A 25025-nucleotide genomic window follows, 5' to 3' on the forward strand; every position below is an offset into this window, starting at 1 on the left:
TCATTTACAGATAATCCTAATCTCCGTACACAGAATCAGTTTCTTCCATTCCAACCTCTCCACTACAATGTGCAAAACCAAAGAGCTATCAATTATTTGGCCATGGAAGAAATATCAAATGACCATCACTTGCTCTTGGTCTGAAGATCTTGCTTCATGGGGGTGAGGATGAACATGAGAGAGATGGACGATCAGCCCAAAACTTGTTAACGATGTGAAGGCAGTTTGGATCAGAGTCACCAAGAAAACCTTTGTTAACTAACTACATTGTAATGGACTGAAATATTGCTGGTCTTTGTGCTCAAGAAGACACGAATGTACACCTGTTTTATGAATGATTCAGAGAAGGCTTGGGAGCCGGTGCTGCGTTCAGATGAAACCAAAATCGAGCTCTTTAGTATCGACTTGACCCGCTGTGCTTGGAAGAAGAGAATCAATCAATCAATCAATCAATCAATCAATCAAAACTTTATTCGCCACATGCAGGTTGCAGGTTGCCCCCCCCCCCCCCCCCCCCCCCCCGACCTTACACACACAACACAGACATCACATGGGGATACAAGTCAGAGATCGGTAGAGTTACAGAAAAACACTGAAATGTACACTACAATGGGAAAGTACAAGAGGAAAAAAAGAGACCTCTACTCATGCTGTGCTTCCATGGTAGGACAGCATGAGAACAGGAAACAAAAAAAATGCTGAGAATGACCTAAAGGACATCTCTCCACAGTAAAGCAGGAGGCTGTTTTCTCCTGTGGGTACAGGACGCCTTCACTGCATTGAGCAGCCATGTAACACAACATCTTGGATGAGAACCTCCTTCTCTCATCCAGAACACTGAAGACGGGTTGTGGACTAGTCTTCCAGCATCACAGTGACCCAAAGCATGTAACAAAGGCAACAAAGAAGTGACTAAAGAAGAAGCACATTAGACTCTTGGAGTGGCTTAGCCAGGCTCCAGACCTCCATCCTAGAAAATCTGTGGACTGAGTTGAAGTTTCAAATACCAAGGATTTAGGGTGTTTCGGTAAAGAGTAAATTATTTCCCCCACTGTAGTTACAACAAAACACTTGCAACAAGATAATGACCAGACACACATCATCCTGTGCTGAATGACGTTTCCCTGTTTAAAACGTGACAGCTGCAGTGATGCATCTACGTTACGTTCAGTCATCGGTTAGCAGTGATGTGACTGAGACTCGTGTTCACATTCATGCATGCAAATCTGCTCTCAGACTCATGATGGCATGTTCTGGAAGGAAAAGGCTGGATGCAGAAATGTAAACACATGGCATAGAAACAGCAAAGGAAATGCAGCTAGTGGACTTCAGGGCACACACAACAAATGCTTCATGTCATATTTATTGATGCAGCAACTACAGACTCTCAATGAGCCCGAGGGAGCACATAAAGAATGTGCGTTCTCTTTGAAACCCTCTGCAGCGGTGTATGTCACCACGGCTGCATTGTATATAATCAGGCTCATTTTCATTGTATCTTTTTTCTTTTTAATTTCATAACTTGCCAAAAATACTTTTAGACAACATCTAAACAACTTAGACTATAAAGTAAACATGTGACACAGGTGAAAATGATTTTTCAATGTCCACGTTTATAGTGAGTAGGGAAGACGGCTAAAGCAGATGACAGCTATCATAAAGTTCACTTTATTGTTTTAATCCCCTGCTATCATTCTCATGCATCTTTGTAGCTGTGATAGTGAGCAGTGAGTCATTCATGTCTTCCTCAGACGGGCCGGTAGACACTGACCGAGGACGTGCGAGTTATACGTCAAACATGCTGCGTTTCTACCTGAATAAAATCAGATAATCAGATTAATGGCTGCCTTTCTCATACATCGTACAGCTTGAAATCACAGACCTTTTCAGAGTAAACAAGTGACAGGATCACTCTGTTCAAAAGTGAGTTTAGGGAAAGAAAAGGAAAAATACAACAAATTACCAAACTACCAGTGTGAGTGGCCTTGCTATGAGGCAGACTTAATGATTAAAAAAACATTTTAAACACAGACCTTGTAGTGAAAAATAATTGGGGTTTTATATACGCAAGCATATTTACAGTTTTTGTTTATTAAATAACATAAATAACAATAAAACGCATACATAACACAGAATTATTGGTGTAAGTGTACAGTCACAAGTCAGCTTGTTTTCATAATACCTTCCGAAAGGCTCTTTCTCAGCAAGTGATGCACTTTCATGAGAAATTTTAAAGTAAGTTTTCCTTATTCAAAAGATGAAAAAGAGAGCAACCCTCTTCACCTATTCTCCTTGTCTGTGGTTAACTTATCCAATAAACTCAATGCATCTGGGCATGTAGACATGGTCAGAGGGACACACTGAAGTTTAAACTGAGCATCGTAATCGGGAACAAAGGCGATTTATGTGACTTTGTACGTGGCATGGTTGACTTTGATGGGCTGGTTGGAGTATTTTAGAAATTACTGGTCTACTGGGATTTTCAGCACAGAGAATGATCCGTAAAATATAGAAAATACCCAGTAAGTGTTAGTTCTCTGCGTGAAAATGCCTCTTTGATGCCAGAATTACAGGAGAATAACCAGATTGCTTTGAGCTGATAAGAAGGCAACAGTAACTCAAATACGACCATGGCTCAGGGGGTTGGGAAGCGCATCTGTAACTGGAAGGTTGCCGGTTCGGTCCCCGGGCTCTTTGTCCTGGTCGTTGTGTCCTTGGGCAACACACTTTACCCTACTGGTGGTGGCCAGAGGGGCCAATGGTGCGATATGGGAGCCTTGCTTCTGTCAGTCTGCCCTAGGGCATCTGTGGCTACAACCGTAGCTTGCCTCCACCAGTGTGTGAATGAATAGTGGCATTGTAAAGCGCCATATAAATCCAATCCACTATTATTATTATTATTATTATTAAATTACAACACATCAGCAGAACACCATGTCGGGTACTACTCCTGTCAGCTAAGAAAGGGACTGAGGCTCCAGTTTGCACAGGCTCGCCAAAACGGGACACCAGAAGGTTGGAAAAATGTTGCCTGTTTGGATGAATCTCAGTTTCTGCTGTGACATTTGGATGGCAGGGTCAGAATTTGGTGTAAACACCATGAAAGCATGGATCCATCCTGCCTTGTATCAATGTATCAGTGGTTCAGACTCCTGTGGGGAAATGGTGTGGGAAATATTTTCTTGGCACACTTTTGGGCTCCTTAGTACCAACTGAGCATCGTTTAAAATCCACAGCCTATTTGAGTGTTATTGCTGACCATGCCCATCCCTTTATGATCGCAGTGTGCCTGTGTTTTGATGGTTGGTTCTAGCAGGATAACACACCATTTTATGAGGGTCAGATCATCTCAAACTGCTTTTCTGAACATGACAATTAGGTCGCTGTATATTCAAATGACCCACAGTCACCAGATCTCAATCCGATAGAGCACCACTGGGGTGCAGTGGAACAGGATGTTTTCATCATCCGACAACAGCTGACAAATCTACATAAACTGTGCGATGCTGTCATGTCAACATGGACCAAAATCTCTGAGGAATGTTTCCAGCACCTTGTTGAATCTGTGCCACGAATAATTAAAGCAAAGACAATCTCTGATTACTCTCTTTTTCACAGTTGGGCATTTTTGTAAGAGAACACTACTAGAAATTCATCAGCAACTAAACAGAATAACAAAGAGGCATTATCACATGTGTGCTTTGAATATTTAGTGATCAGCTTACACAACAAACATTATGTGCTGTTTGCTCCCACATCAAATATGCAGCAGATCTCCAGATGAAGCGTGTTCAGTGTTAATAGGTCAGAGATGGCAAATAATAATCGCAAGATGATTTTGTTTTGATTTGCACACATAGATAAAATAGACAGATAGTAAGTATTATTTATTGTTTTATTGTCCCGCAGAGCACACCGGTGTGATGCAATTGGTGTAATGCAATCTCCTATTTGAATCTAGCACAAAGGTTACCTTTCAAACCAAAAGGCCTCACCGTGAATGCAATCAAGAAGTTACCCCTAGGCTCTGTCTGAGGCCAGTATAACACACTGAAGCTTTACACTTATTGACAAGCTTTAAACCTTTGAACCTGAGGCAGAATTTAGATAAAAATAATCCAATTTCTTATTCACCGCTGTCTCGGTCCTGACTCAGACCACTCAGTGTTGTCACTCCTGTGAAGAATGCAAAACATTAGTGTCAATTCAAGTAAAGGGTTGAAGGTCACAGCAGTAAAGATGCTTTAGGGGAGAATCAGCCAATTTTAATATCACTTCAGTCGAGATTTTAAAGCAGTGAATCGCTTTTCCCTAACATGTTTTTATACTCAAAAGTTACTGCTTTACTGCACAGAAAAGGATTGCATAACTTAGTTATTGACATGTTTTACAACCTCTGCAGTGAGCTTAAGGAGATAAAGCCTTCCCTGTAGGTATTTTGTAAGCAGTTCTCAGGTGCTTAATCCGCGTTACAGTCATAATCATGCAAAATGCAATATAATACTCCCCAGTCTGGACACTGTGTCCAAAACAAAACAAAACCACTGTGTAACCATTGTGTAAATTGTAGTTCTACAGTACACTATGTCTTATCTGCCTTTCCTCAACTGCAAGTAGTAGGGACAAAAATCAATGACATGGAAAAGCTAGTTTGTATTTTGTGTTTTTATTTTAAAAAGTCTCTCAAAGTCAAAAAGACACAAGCATTCCTGTGCAGGAACTTTAGTGAAGCTATAAAATGTGATTTTTTCATGTATTGCCAAGCTAACACCATTCCCATTTTCTTTTATTTAAAAAAAAGAAGAAAAAGAAGAAAAAAAAGAAGTGTTTTCAGCTTTTATTTGCTTCTCCTATGAAGAACAAACGGACTTAGACTGTGAAGCTGTCGTCCCTCTTGTGAGCTCTTTCATGTGCCATATTGACGTGGTATTATGAGACAACAAAGGCAGAAACTACAGCAAGCCAGCAAGAAAAAGCAGCGACGAGAGAAAACGAGGGGGAAATAATGGAAAAACTTGAGTGCTCTTTTAAATCTCTCTTAGGAAGAAAATGTGGTCTGATAAAATACAAACACATGCATCGATGCTACACTGCCTCAGCGTCAGCTTGGACTTACGCTTTAATCACTATTTTGATGGAACATTTGTCTGTGTCTCTTCATCACAGTTATTGATTTGATTTATGTGATAGCCACATTAACATAAAAAAAAATCAATACTCATTATTTAAACCCAGGAGAGGAGAACATATGCAGCAGGACCACATTAAATGTTCATTCACTGCAGAGGTTCAGTCCAAAAGGTTGTAATTCTGCTGAGATGTGTAGCAGTCAACATTTGTTATGTTTTAGGGGTAAAAAGTTGGCAGTAATAGTGACATAATGTCTGACAGAGTGATGCAAAAGGCAATTAAGAGCTAAAACTAGATTATGCATTCTGGGATGGCTTGTTATACTGTGTTGTTATTCAAAATTGAATCGTAGCAGACCTCAGGAAATATAGCAGTCATCTGAATGCTTAATCAGCATTGACATTAATGAAAAATTTAGCAAACAAAACATAATGATTGTTTCTTTCACACCTCGCCAAATACGTGGCAAAAAATATTTAGTCGCCACCGATTGTGCAGTTCCCACAAAATGATGACAAGTCAGTAATTTGCACCAGAGGTACACTTCAACTGTGAGAGACAGAATGTGAAAAAAAAATCCATGAATCCACATGGTAGGATTTGTAAAGAATTTATTCGTAAATCAGGGTGGAAAATAAGTATTTGGTCAATAACAAAAATACAACTCAATACTTTGTAACATAACCTTTGTTGGCAATAACAGAGGTCAAACGTTTACTATAGGTCTTTACCAGGTTTGCACACACAGTAGCTGGTATTTTGGCCCATTCCTCCATGCAGATCTTCTCGAGAGCAGTGATGTTTTGGGGCTGTCGCCGAGCAACACGGACTTTCAACTCCCGCCACAGATTTTCTATGGGGTTGAGGTCTGGAGACTGGCTAGGCCACTCCAGGACTTTCAAATGCTTCTTACGGAGCCACTCCTTTGTTGCCCGGGCGGTGTGTTTTGGATCATTGTCATGTTGGAAGACCCAGCCTCGTTTCATCTTCAAAGTTCTCACTGATGGAAGGAGGTTTTGGCTCAAAATCTCACGATACATGGCCCCATTCAAATCAAATCAAATCAAATCAAATCACTTTTATTGTCACATCACATGTGCAGGCACACTGGCACAGCACATGCGAGTGAAATTCTTGTGTGCGAGCCCCACAAGCAACAGAGATGTGCAAACACAACAACACAAACGAGCAAAATACAAGAATGGCCAACCTGAAACTAATAAATATATGTACAATATATAATAGTGTATGCATTTCTGGATGTGTATACTAAATATTTTCCTACGTGTGTGTGTGTGTGTGTGTGTGTGTGTGTGTGTGTGTGTATACACATTTTTACAAATTAAATAGTAAAAAAATAATAATAATAATAATAAAATATATAAAATATACAGAGTTGAATATGTGCAAAACAAGTGGCATTTATATACAGTGTGGAGTGCATAATGTTGAATTCATTCATTCATCCATTCATTCTGTCCTTAACACGGATCAGTCGTCCTGTCCCCTTGGCAGAAAAACAGCCCCATAGCATGATGTTTCCACCCCCATGCTTCACAGTAGGTATGGTGTTCTTGGGATGCAACTCAGTATTCTTCTTCCTCCAAACACGACGAGTTGAGTTTATACCAAAAAGTTCTACTTTGGTTTCATCTGACCACATGACATTCTCCCAATCCTCTGCTGTATCATCCATGTGCTCTCTGGCAAACTTCAGACGGGCCTGGACATGCACTGGCTTCAGCAGCGGAACACGTCTGGCACTGCGGGATTTGATTCCCTGCCGTTGTAGTGTGTTACTGATGGTGACCTTTGTTACTTTGGTCCCAGCTCTCTGCAGGTCATTCACCAGGTCCCCCCGTGTGGTTCTGGGATCTTTGCTCACCGTTCTCATGATCATTTTGACCCCACGGGATGAGATCTTGCGTGGAGCCCCAGATCGAGGGAGATTATCAGTGGTCTTGTATGTCTTCCATTTTCTGATGATTGCTCCCACAGTTGATTTTTTCACACCAAGCTGCTTGTATGTAATCACTCTTCATCTTCAGTCACAATACTTTCCTTTCTTCGAAGTCTTGTCCTGCAATTTGAGTCACGTTAGTTGGACATTAAGATATTTCAAACTCCATTCATGTAACGAGTGGGGAGAAAACTTCACAGAAGACGTTACAGTTTGAGAGCAGAGAGTTTGTACAAATCTTATTTCACCGATTTATGATAATTCTTACCATCCTACCATGTGAATTCATGGATTTTTTTTCACATTCTGTCTCTCACAGTTGAAGTGTACCTCTGGTGCAAATTACTGACCTCTGTCATCATTTTAAGTGGGGGAACTTGCACAATCGGTGGCTGACTAAATACTTTTTTGCCCCACTGTACATGTCTCTATTAGAGACTGCCGAAAAACAACACTAGATGATTTAAAATAAAATTAAAACAAGAATCAAGGACAAATATTCAACCTTGTTGCACAGTAATTAAAACTAGAGAGAGGTCAAACTCTTTTATGCCATCCTTTTCTTTCAGTATAAACTGACTGGATTGAATATTAAACTCATTAGTTGAACTGGACTTTGCATGGATCTTGGCTTGATTTGGTTAGTTTATTGGCCTTTTTTCCCGCTACAATTGCAGCACCATAAGTTCTCAATAGAGTTCTTTTTATTTTACTGCCAGACTTGAGTGCCATGCTGTCAGCAGCAGGGTCCACATAAAAACTTTCATTAGCTCTTGCAACCAACTCGACAGTCTGCTCAAGCCTTCCTTGTACAGTTTGAGATATTTTGCTCTCTTAGCTGAGTGTAGCGATGATGCTATCTCCTCAATAACTATACTTCATTAGCACATTTTGGCAAACAGCTATGTAACCACATTAAAATGAGCCGGTCCTGTGCTACCATAATAAGTACTCTTAATGTTATTCAGCAGGAAACGCACAAGCATTTTGGATGAATGAGTTTTCACTGGAGGTGGGTTATGCAGTCAAAATGATGATATGGATGTATAACAGTGCTATAATGCAAACACACAGTGTCCTCACCGTGTAGTGTAAAGGCTCAGTGACCTTTATTCTTGAAAACCCTGAAAATCCCATATTCACTTTATTCATATTTATTCTCGTTTAAGTAGCACTTGGTATTCTTTTCTCCTTGAAGACTTCGTTAGAATCTTCACCTTTACTAAAATAAAATTTAAAAAAAATCCTAAAACCATCTGCATTAATAAAAAATGACTCATGGGTGGTGTCAGAAGAGCTCAGTCACAGTACCCAGTTCTACAAGTCTGCAGCTCACAGTCAGACAAACACTGAAAGAGTGCCTTCAGGTTCAGTGGGGCATTCAGCCCCATTCATTCTCTGTCGTTGGCCTCAGGTTATCTCTCTGATATTTAATTAAGGAGCTGAATTCTGTTATGAAAATGTTGCTGAAGCTGAACAATAAGTGAGGTACATCCAGTAAAGTATTATCATATTATATTATAAAATTAAGCCTTCACCTGCATGGCTGCTAATTAGGATAATCTAGATCCTGAATTAAACAATTAATCAGAGCTAAATCCTCTTTATAGGCCAATTTATCCTTGCAAAAGCCTTTTGGACCCCATTGAGTGCTGTATTGAGAAAGCACCCTGATGCCACAATGAAGGTGCTAATAGCATTACAGATCTGGATAAAGGGAGATATGGCACAGCCTGATGAGTGCATAAAAAACCAAGCTGTTCTGTAATGACACCTTCATGGGTCATTTGGAGCTTCATTTTCATTCTTTACAGCTTATTCGTTTCTATCGTCTTTACCCAATGGTCTGCTTGGTCTTGTTTGTTGAATATCTAGCAACAGAAACACCAGGAGCCACAAGTGGTCCAGACTTTTTTTCCCATCACAGTGTGGATCCTGCTCTGAATCCTAAACTGTGATGAGGATAATTAGCACAAACAATGTTATAGCTGAAGAAATGGCATTTGAGCGATACCACATATAAAGTCAAAGGAGGTGGAGGGGCTCTCCATCTTTCACCAACCCCCATAAAATATAGAAGAATACAGTTTTCTTTCATGATTAATTGATTAAGCTTAGAGTTAGAAACACACTGTTTTTAGTTTTTGTTTCACCAGTTTGGTTGATTAATATTAGCTTGGTAGAAAACACAATGACCCACTTTTCTGGTTGATTCAAGGCCTTTTTTCACTCTTGGTTTAGGTAGTTTGTTTTGGCAGTGTGTTTTGATAAATAAGAATTTGGGAGAGAGGTTTAGTATTGTGAGACTTTAAAAAAAAATTAACTTGCATTTAAAATGCTTACAGTTCTTTTAAACAATTGATTTAGGTGCTCTAACATAATTTGGGAGCTTGCCTGAGATTTGGAACCAGAACCTACTACAAATCCAGTTCTTGCTGATGGATGTGGCATATTTTTTGCATCAGGCATTACCAAAGTTTTTACAGTTCACCCTGAGAGAGGCATGAAAGGTGACATTAAACGCTACATGTATAAAGGCTAATTTACACCTGGATGTAGATGTAAAACTGTCTGTGAAGCTGGATTTAAGAAATAAGTGCTTAAAGCTTTAAAAACATTTTTAGCGCCATCTTCTGTCAGTACAACAGTCAATCTTAATAATCCCCACCCACCCACACACACAATGCTGTAATTGCTGAATAAACAAAACAAAACACACAATTTCCAGAGTCCTCTAAAATGCTTCGGGGCCTCATACAGCAGCAGACAAGATATATTCCTTTTGGAACAAAGAGAAACTATTTATGGTCAATTGTGCTGTGATAGATGTTAAAAATGGATGGGTGCTAATTAGTGAGAACCTTTAGTCTTTAGTACATCAGACTGTGCCTATATACTAATAAGAAGCTACTCCTTCACAACAAAATATCAGAAAACAATGGTGCATTGATCATAGAATATTAACAAACGCACGTGTATTTGACCAAAAGTGACTGTACACAGACTCCCCTATTGTTCTTGGACTATCATCAAAGTCACACAGTAGGTTTGAGCCAAACACAAAGCTTGTCCCCACCAAAGATCAAAGCGCGGTCGAGGCTTTCATGCGGCCCACTGCATTGTGTTCATCATGAGCCACTTTGCCTTTTGTTCATTCATGTAAATGGAGATGATGAAAGAGGTGGTGTTGCTGCAGACGAGCCAATCTGAGTCGTGCTCTGAGAGACCAGCAGAGCACTCTGGCTTCTCCTCTGAAATCCCCTGTAAGCTCCTACAGTATATCTTCGTGGCTCACTGAAATATTAATCGGGCCTGGAGCAAAAGCGGCAAAGCCACAAAAATCACATATACAGAAGCACATGTGAATGAATGAGCACACATTTACGGACACACACACACACACACACACACATTGTTCAGGCCACAGGACTTGTTTAATTCAGTGGCTCAGTGCTTTTGATATCTACTGACTGCATGGCTCACTGTGGAATATTGAGCCTCAGACATAACTTCCTCCCCAGAGACAATAGAGGAAACTGCAGAGCTCTTCTACCCTACTGCTGTTCACTGAACACAAAGCATACACACTTGAAAATGGTCCTCCTATATTTCACGCCACAGAATCAGTGTGTATTGCTTGTGTGTGCAATACACCATCTGGCATTACAGTTTTATGTTCTGAACAGTAATTAATTCAGTCACCCCAAAGGAGGCTCTGTGCAGTAACAAATAGAGATGTCAATAACCAGTCATGTAGGGATGACAAGCACAGACAAGAGTTCAGATTTGTGGTAAGCAATATTCCAATTTTGCTTGCAGCGGTTGCAGTTTCTGGACTTATGCTTTCCAAGACATGATTGAATTTGAATGTATTTTGTGGCATTTAAAGGTCAGTGCTTCTCATCGTATGTAAAAAATACTTATCTAAAAACATCCGAGATGGAACCACTTTAAGTTTTAAGCATTCTATATTGTCAAAATTCTCAGTTCACTTTTTAATTTGATTTGTTGTTGTTTTTTCCCTTCTTTTTCCTGCGTCTGATTGCACTGTAGACAAAGAGAGAACAAACTGCTGTACAGGGAAGTGAAAATGATGCAAAGTGCCAAAAAGAAGATGCCAGGACTTGTCAGTTTTAATGTCCTTAGCCATGCTGAGGCCAGCTTACTACGTCTGAGCTCTGTCGCTGCATGTGTCAGCTCATTCCAATCCAGTGTTTGTCATAAAGACAGCAGCACTCACAGATCCTGGCACTGTTTATGCACAGCCTAGTTTCCCACAAAGTTGGGAATGGAAAGAAAATCTCTACACTTACACACACCCACAATTGTACTTTGTACATTGCAGTGGGTAAATGTTCGTGTTTCTCTATGACAGCGGGATTACACACCTGATCAGGCCCACACTGCACCAGAAAGATCACTGCACAATGAAAAAAGGCAACAATAACAATATCAGTAACAATAAAAACACCTCTACACAGTCTTTTTTTCTTTTGATTTCTTCTTATATGCGCACCAGGCAGGATTAACCACAACAACTAATGATGCAGATCTCCATTAGTTTTCCTCTGCTAGTGCTGAAGCCCACTGGCTCCCAAGGGAAAGTGGATGGTGCTCGCTCAAAGGTGGATGAATCACTGGGGAAATTTGGGTACAGTTCTGACTTTCTTTAGCGCGCACACCCAAGCCGTTTGGGCAAATATAAGGGAGGAATTATATAACTACAACCGGAAACCGCAGAGACAACTGATATTTTAAGGGAATTAGCCACCAGGCATAACCTGAAATAAACATAACTATTTTTCTAAGGAGGACACAAGCACCAGCAGCAAACAGAAACTTCTCTGGGAACATCGAAAACGACACTTTCAAAGTAGTCTTGTAAGGTATCACGTTGCATAACATCTTCGGGGTCGTGTCGTGTCCACCCGCCGTACCAGCAGGACAAACACGCCGCATGAACTCTTAATGCCAGCGCCTCTTTAACCTAACGTGTCACCTGAACGCACCGCGACAATAACCGGATTACAATTTGGCTTCCCACAAAATGTCGAAATTCCCATCAAGTCGCTCTCTTTGCAGGTCTAATGAGTCATGACATTAACTGAGCCTAAGGTTGTTCCTCCCACGCCCCTCCAGCCCACTCCTCTCTTTATTTAAGGCGCTCCTCTGCTGCAACACTCAGAGCAGCAGGCGCACAGTCAGCGCAGCTCTCTCCTGCCGCCGCGGAGGGACGAGAGCTCCAGCTTTGTCACGTTTTCCCGGATTTACCCGTCAGCTCGTCACGATGAGACTTGTTCCAGTCGTGCTGGCGGTTACGGCTCTGTTGACAGGTAGGTGAAAGAGTTATGCCTTTCTTTTTATTCTGTTTTTTCACCCCTTTTTTGTTGAGTGCTGTGCAATAAGTTTCTTCAGGACCATGGACAGAGACGCCATCGATTCCTCAGATTCGCTACAAGCAAACTATTCGCTTATCAACCTATATGTTTAACACAGATACATTTTTTTTTAATTATTCCAATGCAGGAAATCTTGCGCTTCCAGTTGGTAAAGAAGAGCAGAGAGAGGATGTGGTATGTTTTTCGATTCGTTGCTTTTTAATCAAAGCATTTTCTGTGCAAAGATCTATATTGTTATTTAGCTCATTTGATTTTTCCAGGTAACACGATGTTTGGTTGAAGTTCTGTCCAAAGCTCTCTCCAAACCGGACTCTCAGGTCGATCAGCAATGCAAAGACATCATCCAAGCAGGTCTGTGGCACAAATGATCGGTTGGATAATTCCAGGATTGTTATTATTATTTATTTTTTTAACCTTCAGACGGGTAAAACAGCACTCACAGCGCAAGTGAGAAGCTCAAAGCTTTGAGCAGGTATAAAATCAGGCAGCATTACATTAAAAATGATCATAGTTTTCACATGACTTCTCTAAAAAAAAGTAGTGCTGATTTCCTCAGATCATTATTCTTTTGATCTAAAGGTTAAAATTCCTCTACAAATCCATCATAACTTGCACCTGTGTAGCTCTTTGTGGATTGTTTATAATATTTCTTTTGCTCTGTCACAGGTATTATACATGCCCCGTTGGACAAGAAGAGTGGGGATGGCTCAGTAACTCATGAAGAGATAGTCAAAGTTCACGCAGAGCCAGTGGCAAAGGCAGCAGATGTGAAAGACATCGAGGAACTCCTGAAGTCTGTGGAAGAAAAAAGAGAAAACCCAGAAGATGAGCGCAGCCAAGAATCCTGGAGTCTGGGTGATGAGAAGGACAAGAGACATGAGAACGATGTGGAAGAAGAACGGGAGAAGAGGAGCAGCTGGAGGCCTGGAAGATTCCACCAAAGAAGGCACAAACGAGGAGAGGAAGAAGAGGATGGCGAGCGCAGCCAAGAGAGTTGGGGAGTAGATGAAAAGAGGTCAGACGATGAGGAAGAGGAAGATGAAGACAGAGAGAAGAGGAACTGGAGGCCTGGAAGATACCACCAAAGAAAACACAAACGAGATGAGGAACCTCTAGGAGAAAACGAGGTAGATGAGGACCGTAGCCAAGAGCGCTGGGAAGCAGACAAAAGGCACGGGGATGAGGATGAGGAGGAGAGATACAAACGCATTTGGAAACCTACACATCGCTATCATCACAAGAAAACACCCCACAAACGCAGCAATGAGCCATCAGAGGGCGAGGAAGATGGAGAACGTAGCCAGGAGTACTGGGATTTTGATGCCGGAAGAGATAAGAGGAACTGGAGACCTGGCAGGTACCACCAGAGGAGACACAAACGAGATGAAGAGCTGTCAGAAGAAGCCAAAGAGGAGCCAGAAGAAGAACGCAGTCAGGAAGACTGGGATTTTGACACTGGAAGGGAGACGAGAGAATGGCGGCCTGGCAGGTACCACCAGAGGAGACACAAACGAGATGAGGAGCTGTCAGATGAAGCTAGGGACGAACCGGATGATGAACGCAGCCAAGAAGACTGGGATTTTGACACTGGAAGAGAGAGGAGGAACTGGAGGCCTGGCAGGTACCACCAGAGGAGACACAAACGAGATGAGGAGCTGTCAGATGAAGCTAGGGACGAACCGGATGATGAACGCAGCCAAGAAGACTGGGATTTTGACACTGGAAGAGAGAGGAGGAACTGGAGGCCCGGCAGGTACCACCAGAGGAGACACAAACGGGATGAAGAGCTGTCAGATGAAGCTAGGGATGAACCGGATGAAGAACGCAGCCAAGAATACTGGGATTTTGATACTGGAAAAGAGAAGAGAAACTGGAGACCCGGCAGGTACCACCAAAAGAAACACAAACGAGATGAGGAGCTCACAGAAGAAGACGCGGAGGCGGCAAAGGACAGAGACGCAGCTTTGAGGTACTTCAAATATTTTTTTCACATCAAACGACTTCTACTGTTAAGTGTCGCAGGTTCATTGCCTGCAATCTGGAGCACAAAATACTGCAGATTACTGTAAGAACAGAGAATAAAAGCCAAATCTCACAAATGAAACATGTGCTGCCATAAAAAAACGAATAAATAAGAAGAAGTTGGTAAAAATCTAACCATTTTTCAGATATCTTGCTGAGAAGCGCAATCCCTGGATTTACCGAGGCTTCTACCACCCAGCCTGGTTTAAAAGGGATTCAGAAGAACACACTGCAACCTCAAACAAGGTAAGCATGAGGTTGTGACAATACAGCGTTTGACTGAAGATAATCAAATGCATATGACTGCTCTGTGTGCTACATCAAAGAGCGCTTAGTTTTGACATTTTTCAACAGAATGTTACTTCACCCAGTCTGAAGTCACTGTATATTTTTGTAGACACATAATGTGTTTTTTTCCCCCTTTTTGTCTGTTCAGATGGATGAACTGACCAAGTTGCTGAGCTATAAGATAAACCAGCTGGCTAACCACTCTCCTCAAGAGGAGGCAATGAGGAGCTCACAGCAGAGAGCACTTACACCACAGGAGGTACAAAAAAAAAAAACAACAACAACTATAAAAGGCTGCATTCACAAGTGCAAAAAAAAAGTGTTTTATGCCACTGATGAAGACTGAAAATTAGTCTTGGAATCACGTCTGTCACTTATACTGATGATCAGAAGGGTTCAGACAACAAACAGGTAATTTAATATTACAAAAAGTCAGTTCATCCAAAAAACGCAAACTGATAAAAAAAAAACCACACTGCACTCTGCAGCTGTTTCTGTAAACTATTTGCACCACATTTAGCTGACCTAGTAAAACCACGGAGCGCATCACACACCTCCACCGCACCGCTTCACGAGGAGAAAAAGCAGCTCGTCTCATTAGGGACATCTCTAGCCTGCACCGTGATCCTGGGATTTATCCTTCAAAAAGCTCAACGCATCTGTGCAAATGCACATCAAGAACCGCCCCTTGTGAGCATGTCCTCAAAACATAAAGGAGAATCTAACCAGTGCATTCATGAGCAGCGACTCGTCTGGCTTGCTTTGAATCTGCGTGCTGACTTCCTCACAGCGCTTCTTTCTTTTTTTTTTGCTCTCCCTGCACCAGCGTTTTATGAGTGCTGCAGTAATCACAGTAAGAACCACATGACTGCAGCTTCTCAGAGCAAACAAAGTTATAATATACCCATTAAAAAAAAAAAGAACTAGAGCCTACAGAGACCTCCCTGTCTTTGAAGCAGAAAAACAAATTAGGGAGGCGATGGCATAATGATTTATTAGTTCTTCAGCAATGCAACTACAAGCATGACGAGGGACTAGTTAACCTAAATGACCAATTACAATATTTTATTTGAAGCAGGCACAGGGTGGCGGGGGAAATAGAAGGAAATGTATGATCATTCAGTCCTGATTTCTATTCCAAATGTGATGCTGTTCCAGCAGGAAATGTTGGTAATGTGTTAATCTGTGTTTTTCAGGAGAAAGAGCTACAGAACCTGGCAGCGATGGATATGGAGTTGCAGAAAATTGCAGCCAAGTTGCATGAAAACACTGCATAACTGAAAAACAAAAAAAAAAAGTTGCAATTTTACTGTATGTCTCCCAGTTTAGTGTGCTTGCAGTGTTAAAATGAAGAAAAAAAACAACAACCCTGGAGCCTTGCCAAAGCATTTTAGCTGAGTTTTCGTTTTTGTGATATTTTGATGTTATCAAATCAAACAGCATGGGAATGGCTTGGATGTTTATATTCAGAGAAATGTAAAAACAATATATACATATATGAGATCATAATTACTTAAATGTGTTCTGCAGAGTTTGTTCTGACTGCACTCAATAAACAGTTATTCTGGGACCAAACCAACATCTCTCCTTTATTTATTGAAGAAAAAACGTGGTCACACATTTGGTTCTTTTAGTACTGCTTTTTAATGTGCAGGTAGAAATGTAGCCCGCAGTAAAGCTGCATCAGCAACTGTTTCATAAAACAAATGGCAATTTCTGCAAGAATAACAAAATAAAATAAAAGCAAGTTATAACGTAGAATCTGGAAAGCATAAAAAAAAAAAAACTTTTACTTGTCTCAGGACAAAAACAACCAAAGCTGTTACTCTCGACACACAAACTATAAACTGGCTAACAATTTACTCCTCATCTCCACTGATGTGAGCACACCCGGCAGGAAAAAGTGTTCTGATGAATACAAACCAGACACTCTGTCTCCCCTTACTACTGATGGTGTCAAATCAGTTCAACAGCACAGGAGGAAAAAAAATCCCTACAGGCCTCTGGGAATGTGCCCTTAAAAAGATTTGATGCTTCTGTATTTGTTTATCCCTCCGTGTCTTCCAGTTTCTGTCTCTTTGGCGCTGGTTCTTCAGCTTGCTTAGAGCCTGCAGGTTTCGAGTGGTCCGTGGCAACGGTCGTCCCTGAGAGGAGGTAGCCCCCGCCCCCGCTCATTAGTAGCAGAGGATGTGTCCTGTCAGGCAACACCTAGGGACCAAACAGAGTCTCAGTCAGGAGACATTAACTCTGCAAGACTGGTTAGAGGGTGAATAACACTTTGGTCCTGAGAGTCTGCAAACATGCATTTATCTAGTTGCTGCTGCTTAGTATCCAATTCTGTAAGAAGCAATAGGAATGAAAAGGAATGCAAAATAAAGAAAAACAAAAGTAGGGAGTCTAATAATTTATCAAGAGCAGTGGCAATTAATGTAATGTAGTGATGCTCCCAAATGTAGAAGGATTTTATAAGTTAGTCCAAAGTAAAGTGTTTAGAAATAAAAGAAGCTTCAACAGGGATAATCAGCAACATCCCCGTGTTCTAATTAATTCAATGCTTGCAGTTTCTAAGCGGAGAATTCGATTCTTTTCTGGATTGTGTCATTACACATTGTGAATACTTATGGTTAAGCAATAGATCCTGGTGGGACAACAACCAATGAATCGAAAGATAATAATCCACAATTATTAATTTGGGCAAATATATTGGGCCACACCTCTTCATCTTTGAATAAAGGTGTCCCATGTCCACATGTGTATAAAAATCAAGCACCTAGCCATGCAGTCTGCATTTACAGACATTTGTGAAAGATCGGGTCCATCTACACAGTGTTTCAAAAGGTCTCAACGTTTATACATCGCTGCTATCATCAATTTGAGCACGACACTGTAACAGGATGTTATCGCAGCAAAAAGTTTGGGAAATTTATTTCTTGTTCGGCTGTAAGTGTGAAAATATTTACAAACCAAAGCAATTCAGCCACAAAGTGGAAGTCCATGTAACATTACAGACTGCTTAGGCAGACAGTGTTAAAAAAGCCTGGAGTTCCAAACCTCCTCTGACATAAACATCAGCACAAAACTGTGTGCTGGGAGCTCCAGGGCATGGATTTCCATAACCGAGCAAATGAGCTTCACATCACCAAGCACAATACCAGCGGAGAGGTATAAAGGTGCCAACACTGGACTCTGGAGCAGTGTTCTGTACAGTGACAAATCACACTTTGCTATCTGGTGGTCTGATGGGTGGGTTTGGGCTCCCTGCCTGTCTGTTTTGTTAAATTTGTAAAGTGTGGTAGAATAATAATAATGCCATGGGGTTGTTTTCCTGGATTGGCCTGCCCCTCTTTGTTCCAGTAAAGGAAAAGCTGGAATGACCCTTTTCTGTTGCAGCATGATTGTGCCCCAGTGCAGAAAGCAAAGTCCATAAAGGTACGGCTGGATGAGATTAGTGTGGAAAACTTCAATGGCCTGCGTAGAAGCCTGAACTCAAGCTCACTAAACACCTTTAACGTGATCTAGTATGAAAACTATGGGTCAGGCCCTCACGTTGAACATCAATATCTGAGCTCACAAATCTTCTGGATGAGAGGGCAGCAGTTCCCACAGACACACTCCCAAATCTTCTTTAAACTCGGTTTTTATTGTTACCATCTACTTTTTTAGTACCTGCTCAGTTGGGGGTCCAAGCGGTATGAGTCAATGGGAAAGTGTAATGTCAACTCTGTATGCCACAGACTATCCAGTCAGCGGCAGCACTTAATTAGTCATAAGAGCAATTCCTTCACAAAAATCAAAATAATAACAAAAAAAAGTAGCAGTTGAGTCGAGTTGAGCAGAGCCGATGCTAATGGAAAAGAGGTAATTGTCTAGTTAACCTAAACAGTGATAAAGCAGTTAGCTGTGCTGATTTGAGTAATTATTCCCTGTTGCTTGTTGACTATGAGCCACCTTCATTATACTTTGATTATAGAATAGCTTCAAATGCAAAAAAAACAGAAAGCACACACAGTGCAGAGTCCAAATATTTACCTGGTAATGTCTCAGCCAGGTGTCTGTGAGTCTGAGGTTGACTGTGCCGCCACATTCCTTGAGTTTCTTGAAGCACTCTATGAGAGGCTGCGGAAATCAACATAGAAAATATGACAGATTGCTCTTTCTAGCAACATGGGCATGAAGGAAGTTAATAAGTTCAAGCAACCTCTTGGCGGTGATAATGCCCATTGCATTCATGTGGTATGGCAGCCCCCCCCATTGGATGTCTAACCAATACAAGCCTGACTACAGTGGCAACTAATGAGAGATCTCACTTATTAGCTTTGTTCCGTACGGGACATGGAAGATCTTACCTCTATATACTGGGAATAAACTACAAAAGGCCTGGAGGGTGAGAGGAATTTGAGCAGGCCCAAAAGGACGGGACAGGGGTGAAACCGGCTCGATATAATCAGCCTGCAGGTGAAGAAGAGAGAGATGATTAGGCAAACAAGCCTAGTATGAAATACACTGTCAGCTGTACAGGAAATGCGTAGGTAGGCAATACAGCAATTCAGTAACTAATGCTGCATGCAAGACATTAAAGCAAGACTCAAGGATTTAGTACCTTCCTGTAGTAGACATTCGTACTATATTTCAGAAAGCTGAACGAGACAGCGAGTCAAAAAGGGTGATTTAGGACAATGTGATTATCATAAAGCAGCAGTGATTTAGAGGGGAATCAATAGGGAAACAAGCTCAACACTTGTATTCCAGTCTCAGATGTCACCTTGATAACAATTTATCCATCAGTCACAAAACAACTATAAGGCGTTCTTCACTTTATATGAGAGGAAGCTGCTGAGCAATCAATTTACTTACCCCGTAAAGGGCAATGTACAATAGTCAATATGTGTGTGCTCAGAAGAAACAAATAATTTCTAATGACTTTTATGGAGATAGTTAATGACACTATAATCATTCATAAATTTCTCATCCCTGTGATCTACTGTAATTGCTTCTTTTTTTTTTTTCCTTTTCTTTTTTTTTTAAATGACCTGGTTGAATATGGAGTAATTTTTAAAAAGGCAGAGCCAGAGCGGAGAGAGGTGGATGTTAGAAAGAGCGGGATGAGAGACAGAAATGTCGATGTAGGAATAAAATCAGACACCAACCCGTCGGCATTCCTTCCTTTCAGCAGGGCGGCGGTAGCTGCCAGCTTCCTCTGCTTCTCCTCTAGTCTCAGCTTTTTCACCTGAGCCTGTAGAAAACAAACAAACCCTGAGGTCAGGAAACCATATGATAGTATGTGTACTGTTGAGAGTCATCAATGATGTGTCAGCATCATTGATGACTGTATCCAGTTGTTTAGTGATGATATATTACCCGTCCAATAATACTATTTATGCTGCCTTTTAACTTTGGCCCTGTCAACAAATGCTACTGTCATCCTTGTTCGTTTGTTTTTTTAAATAGTTTTAAGACTTCATGTGTTTTTACATCCATTGTTTTTTGGTTATGGTCTGAATTAGTAGATGAGTATTTAGACATGTAGTTTTTTTTGTGTGTTTTAGTTTCTTTTCACTCAGCTAATCCTCCAAGTGAACCAAAGGTGCCACCACAAACCACATGAGAACGAGACAATAACATGGAAAATTCATCCCTCATACTTTTATGTATTAATACACATCTATGTTATGTATTAATAGTACAGCCGAGAATGCAATCCATACATGGCTACAGAAACGACTCAATCTTGCAGTGTGCCCTTGCGAGTTGGGTCGGATCACGTTGTCACCATAAAGAAACTGCTCTGGAATTAGTTTGGAACTGAGACCACCTCCTCCAAAGGGTCTCCGTATGATTGCTTTAGTCTGCACACGAGCATGATTACAGTGTCCACATCTGTACTGATTAACTGCACCAAAGAGGAATACTGTCCAGCCAACAGAATTTTTATTATGCAACTTACGCAACCAAGCATGCAGTGCCATAATATTGTGCTGTGGATGGAAACTCTAACTGTCATCTAACTTAACTTCACCAACCTTCAAAAACCTTACCGGCACTTATTTACTCATGTTCCTTTTTTGAGTCCAAAGTGACAGGAGGCTGGTATATTTTTGTTTTTTAGGACATGAATCATCTTTAGATGTCGAGTACCTCACTAGCTTAATGATAACTACTGCTAAATCTGCACACCCATACATATCTTCTTTGCCATGAAAACATGGAAGCCACATTTGACTGTCTGTGCAACTTCTATGAAGTCAGAGTAGCAACTTCATAGCAGCATAAAGAATTGGGAGTATTTACTCTAAATGGTGCATCTGTGTTTGCTTCCTTTTATGAAGTGAGACTAGCAGGCTAGCTCCTGTTCCTGATGACAACAAAACTAAGAGGATTGAGGGGGAAAAAGGAAAATGCATGAACGCTGGACACACCTTGGCTTCTTTGAGTTTATCCTTCTCCGTTTTCTCCACGTCCTGACCAGCATCATCACCAGTGTTGGTCACCATGCTCTCCTCCTCTGGAGTGCCTTGCTCTTCTGCCTCAGGCTGGTTTTGCTTCTTCTCTGCAGCCAAGTTCAACTGCTTTTCATGAGTATTCTCTGAAATGATAAATCTTTGTCAGCGTAACATTGAACACCATAAAGTATGATTCAGTCTCTTGAATCATACTTTACGGGTCAAGTTAGATTTAGGTTATTGTTTTACTTTCTGAACTACTGAATTAAACGTTTTCTGTATGCTCACGTGAACAAATGAAGATCAAACGGAAGAGAGAAGCTATACTTCTACATCTGAAACTAAAGGGGTGTAACTATCTTGAAAAGACTGTTAAAAAAAAAAAAAAAAAGGCGAGTTTTACCAGCAGTGGGGTCTTTGGCACTGGTGTCCAGAGTTCCTGCCAAGAGAGCGTTGACGTGGCAGATGGGAAACTCATGCAGCGTGTCGTGAAAATGCGCAGGAAAGCCAAAATTCTCCACTCCCGCCCGCACTGGCCCACCCCCTGGGTACATTTGGATCACTGATCCGTAGCCTGGATGAGGAGGAAGCAAAGAGTATTTATTCAAAAGATCAAGGAAAAGATGTGTGCAAGAAGAACAAAACAAACAAGAAAAAAACCTTAATAACTGCACAGAGAAGAAGAAACTTGCCTCCCATTCTTTCCATGATGGATCCCAGTACAAGCCCAGCACAAGTCTCAAACACCAACACCTTACTGCCAGCGTGGATGTTCGCCAGAGTTAGCATCTGGGCAAGTGTGTCATACCGCAGGTGGCTGCGGCACATGGAAATATTTGTTTCATGTAGACATCTTACAGCTATTTAAAGAAAACACACTTACTGATAATTCATGTGCTGACTCACCAGATCTTCCCTGGTTCGCGGCCGTGGTACATCATAGCCAGGATGCGACAGGACGGTTTTAGAATCATCACCGTATTTTCATACCTGCAAAACACGGGAACAACCGATAACACTAATTAAAACACAGCTCGTTAAATAACAGTCCAGAACAGGCTGTGGCTGTATCATCATAAGTGACTCACTTTTTCTTCTTCTTCTTGATGTATTTAACCTGGGAATACTCAGTCTTATCTCCGAAAGTGGCGTGGTTATCTACGAGCTTCTTAATGATGTCCTGTGATGACCAAACACACATACAGTCGCTCGTCTCACTTTATGTTGGAATACAGCAATTTAATTAACTCCTAAAAACACAATGTTCCCACGAAAAGACAAAAACACAATGTGTTCTGTCTCTTTATTTTCCTACAACTTTGCTATCATGTATGCGGGACTCAACGCCAAGCCTGTTGGTTCCCATTTAAGATGTGCAACCACTAAAATCTATTTTAAATAAATATGTCATATGTTTAACTGCTTGTTTACACAAGTCTCTAAAGCAGTAACTCATTTAGATGTGTACTGTGCTAAAGTCTTATGCCACCCCCTATTTCTTTACATTGTGCTAGGAAAATAGGGGAAAAGGTGCAGCACTTTATTGAAAAATCTTCAAGCATACATGAAAATACTATATATATATAAATCAGAAATCGACAATTCTAATGACCAGCCTCAACTCTCTTAGGCAGCTTTCTTGCAATGTCTTTAAGTAGTCTTCAGGAACAGTTCTCCAGGCTTCTTGAAGGACATTCAAAGCTTTTCTTTGGACCTTGACTGCCCTTTGTCCCCTTGTCTGTCATGATGATCCCACACCAACAAAGTTGAGGTGCAGGCCATGACTGATAGTCTTCCATTCTTTGCATTTCTATCCAGGTTACTTCACTGGCACTATGTTTGGGATCCTTATCAAAATGAAGCTGCTGCAAATCAGATGTTTTCCAGGTGGTAATAGATGGTGGATCAATATCTGATAGTAATTTTCTGTGTTCCTAATTCCATCAGTTTTGCCAAGATCCTCAACACTACTGGCTGAAATGCAGTCCCAAACCATGACAGAGCCTCCACTGTGTTTTACAGATGGCCATAAACACTCCGTGCTGTACCACTCACCTGATCTATTCTGTTCTTATTTAGGAATATCAGGATTCATCGTTCCATGAGACTTATCGCCATGGATTCTCAGTGCAGTTCTTCTGTAATTTGGCATTCACAAATTAGAAGTGGACTTGTGAGATTTCGTTAAGGAAGTATTTCCTTCTGTAAAAATAGCTGCTGTTCCACTGAGATCATTTCTGATGAGGCTTCAGTAAACAGTGAAAGGATCAGCTGAATGGCCAAATGAATCTCTCAGGTCCCGTGTCATGACTTTACAGGATTTGTTCCCATTTCTTTATGACATGACTTTCACATAATGTTCATTGGCTTTAGATAGTTTTTCAGGTCTGCCTAGCTCTTAAGGCATCCCCTTGTTGGTGCAAAAGTACTATTATCAGTATTAACCGAGTTACCTTCTGTATTTTTCATATATTCAATTAAAGTCATCAATTAGAGATACTGGTCAACATTGGTTTTCCATCCAATTTGCAATGAAAAAAAAAGTATTTTTTTACCATCACTCTGTAAGATAACAACTATAGGCAGTACTCTGACACATTTAAATGTGAAATTGTAAAGTTTCACATGTACCTGACCCTTCAGACCTTTCTCTTTAAGAGCCTCAATGTCATCCCTGGTCAGCTTCTGTGATTTGCCATCGTCAACAATGTTTCTGTTGTCTGTACCTGCCTCCACTGCATCTGGGAGGCACAAACAAGCACACAAAGACACTACTGTAAGTAAAAGGTTATAGGCGGTAGAAAGTCTATGACATATTTATTTGGGTATAGAAGGTGGTCGTCACAAGTCCAAATGCAACTGGTAGCATAAAAGAGTCAGTTGTATATCTGAAAATATGAAAAAGACTTAAGATTTAACAGCAGGTTACACACCAAGGGGGCTTGCAGTGTCCTTGAGCTCATGTGGCTTTAGATTTCCTCCAGACAAAATTTCAAATGTGGTGCTGTACAGCTGTCTAACTGCATTATCGAGGAAGATCCACTGCTTCTCAAAAATCACCTTTCTAAGAGAGACAGAAAGAGCAGTTTGTTAGTATAATCTGCATAATACATCTCACTGCACACATGCTTTGATCTGAAAATAACAAATGAACACAAAAGCATCTTATGTGAGCTAATCCTCAGTCTGTGCTTCTCGTAAAAATATTATGATCAGCACAAATTCAGTGAAGTATTTAAGGTGGTTAAAATGCTTCTATTTTCCTTTAAAGCTGTCAACTTACTTCCTCGGCTGAATCTGCACAGCTTTGAAGATTTCCCCTCGTTTCAACACAACGTAGTCACCCTCTTTAATTCTGTACTGATTATCATCGTCTCCGTTGTCCGCCATAACGAAGCTCATAAACGAGCTAACTAGCTCAGCTGAACGATAAATGTTTTTCTCAGCTAATGATTCGGGGTCTTCGCTGTCAAGGCACAGTTCAAAAAGGCACTACACTACCCTGCATAAATAGCAAAATATCCCAAATTAATATTTCCACGTGTTAGCTTTCACTTCTCTAGCTTCTCAGGACGGCTAAACGAAAGCAGAGTGCTGCTGGTGCCATGCTTCGACTTACTTGCCTGTGATTGGCTGGTTAGACATCGACGAGCTCGCTAGCCAATAGGAGGGTATAGAGTGAATAGAAGTGCGCTAAGTTTAACTTTAGAGTTCAGAATAATCGATATCATGGGTACGGGGAGGGGAAAAGGTGATCTTTCCCGAGAAAACGGCTTCATAGCGGGA

At 41.0% G+C, this 25025-nt stretch overlaps 2 protein-coding genes across 2 annotated transcripts; one reads left to right on the top strand and one right to left on the bottom strand.

The window, feature by feature from the left end:
• The first annotated feature begins 12248 nt into the window (after positions 1-12248).
• chgb (chromogranin B) lies at positions 12249-16374 on the top strand. Its single transcript, XM_026142848.1, has 7 exons — positions 12249-12423; positions 12617-12663; positions 12750-12840; positions 13156-14458; positions 14658-14757; positions 14948-15058; positions 15996-16374. Exons 1-7 carry the CDS (start codon positions 12378-12380, stop codon positions 16074-16076), a joined length of 1779 nt encoding a protein of 592 aa, XP_025998633.1. The 5' UTR covers positions 12249-12377; the 3' UTR covers positions 16077-16374.
• A 191-nt stretch (positions 16375-16565) lies between these two features.
• On the bottom strand, positions 16566-24884 carry trmt6 (tRNA methyltransferase 6 non-catalytic subunit). The gene is made up of 12 exons (XM_026142849.1): positions 24523-24884; positions 24173-24303; positions 23871-23980; positions 22328-22419; positions 22146-22229; positions 21932-22056; positions 21643-21813; positions 21216-21382; positions 19947-20032; positions 19146-19248; positions 18829-18915; positions 16566-17007 (listed from the first exon to the last, which is right to left on the bottom strand). Exons 1-12 carry the CDS (start codon positions 24639-24641, stop codon positions 16846-16848), a joined length of 1437 nt encoding a protein of 478 aa, XP_025998634.1. The 5' UTR covers positions 24642-24884; the 3' UTR covers positions 16566-16845.
• Between the last annotated feature and the right edge of the window lie 141 nt (positions 24885-25025).

Source organism: Astatotilapia calliptera, chromosome 15 (genome assembly GCF_900246225.1).
Source record: "Astatotilapia calliptera chromosome 15, fAstCal1.2, whole genome shotgun sequence".
NCBI classification, from domain to species: Eukaryota; Metazoa; Chordata; class Actinopteri; order Cichliformes; family Cichlidae; genus Astatotilapia; species Astatotilapia calliptera.

Excerpts from the sequence above, each read along its gene's own strand:
- chgb (XM_026142848.1), top strand. The coding sequence starts at position 12,378 with ATGAGACTTGTTCCAGTCGTGCTGGCGGTTACGGCTCTGTTGACAG. Across the intron at positions 12,424-12,616 it reads GGTTACGGCTCTGTTGACAG|GAAATCTTGCGCTTCCAGTT; the intron begins GTAGGTGAAAGA and ends ATTCCAATGCAG. Across the intron at positions 14,459-14,657 it reads GACAGAGACGCAGCTTTGAG|ATATCTTGCTGAGAAGCGCA; the intron begins GTACTTCAAATA and ends ACCATTTTTCAG.
- trmt6 (XM_026142849.1), bottom strand. The coding sequence starts at position 24,641 with ATGAGCTTCGTTATGGCGGACAACGGAGACGATGATAATCAGTACAGA. Across the intron at positions 22,230-22,327 it reads ATCAAGAAGAAGAAGAAAAA|GTATGAAAATACGGTGATGA; the intron begins GTGAGTCACTTA and ends CGTGTTTTGCAG. Across the intron at positions 21,814-21,931 it reads CATCATGGAAAGAATGGGAG|GCTACGGATCAGTGATCCAA; the intron begins GCAAGTTTCTTC and ends CTCCTCATCCAG.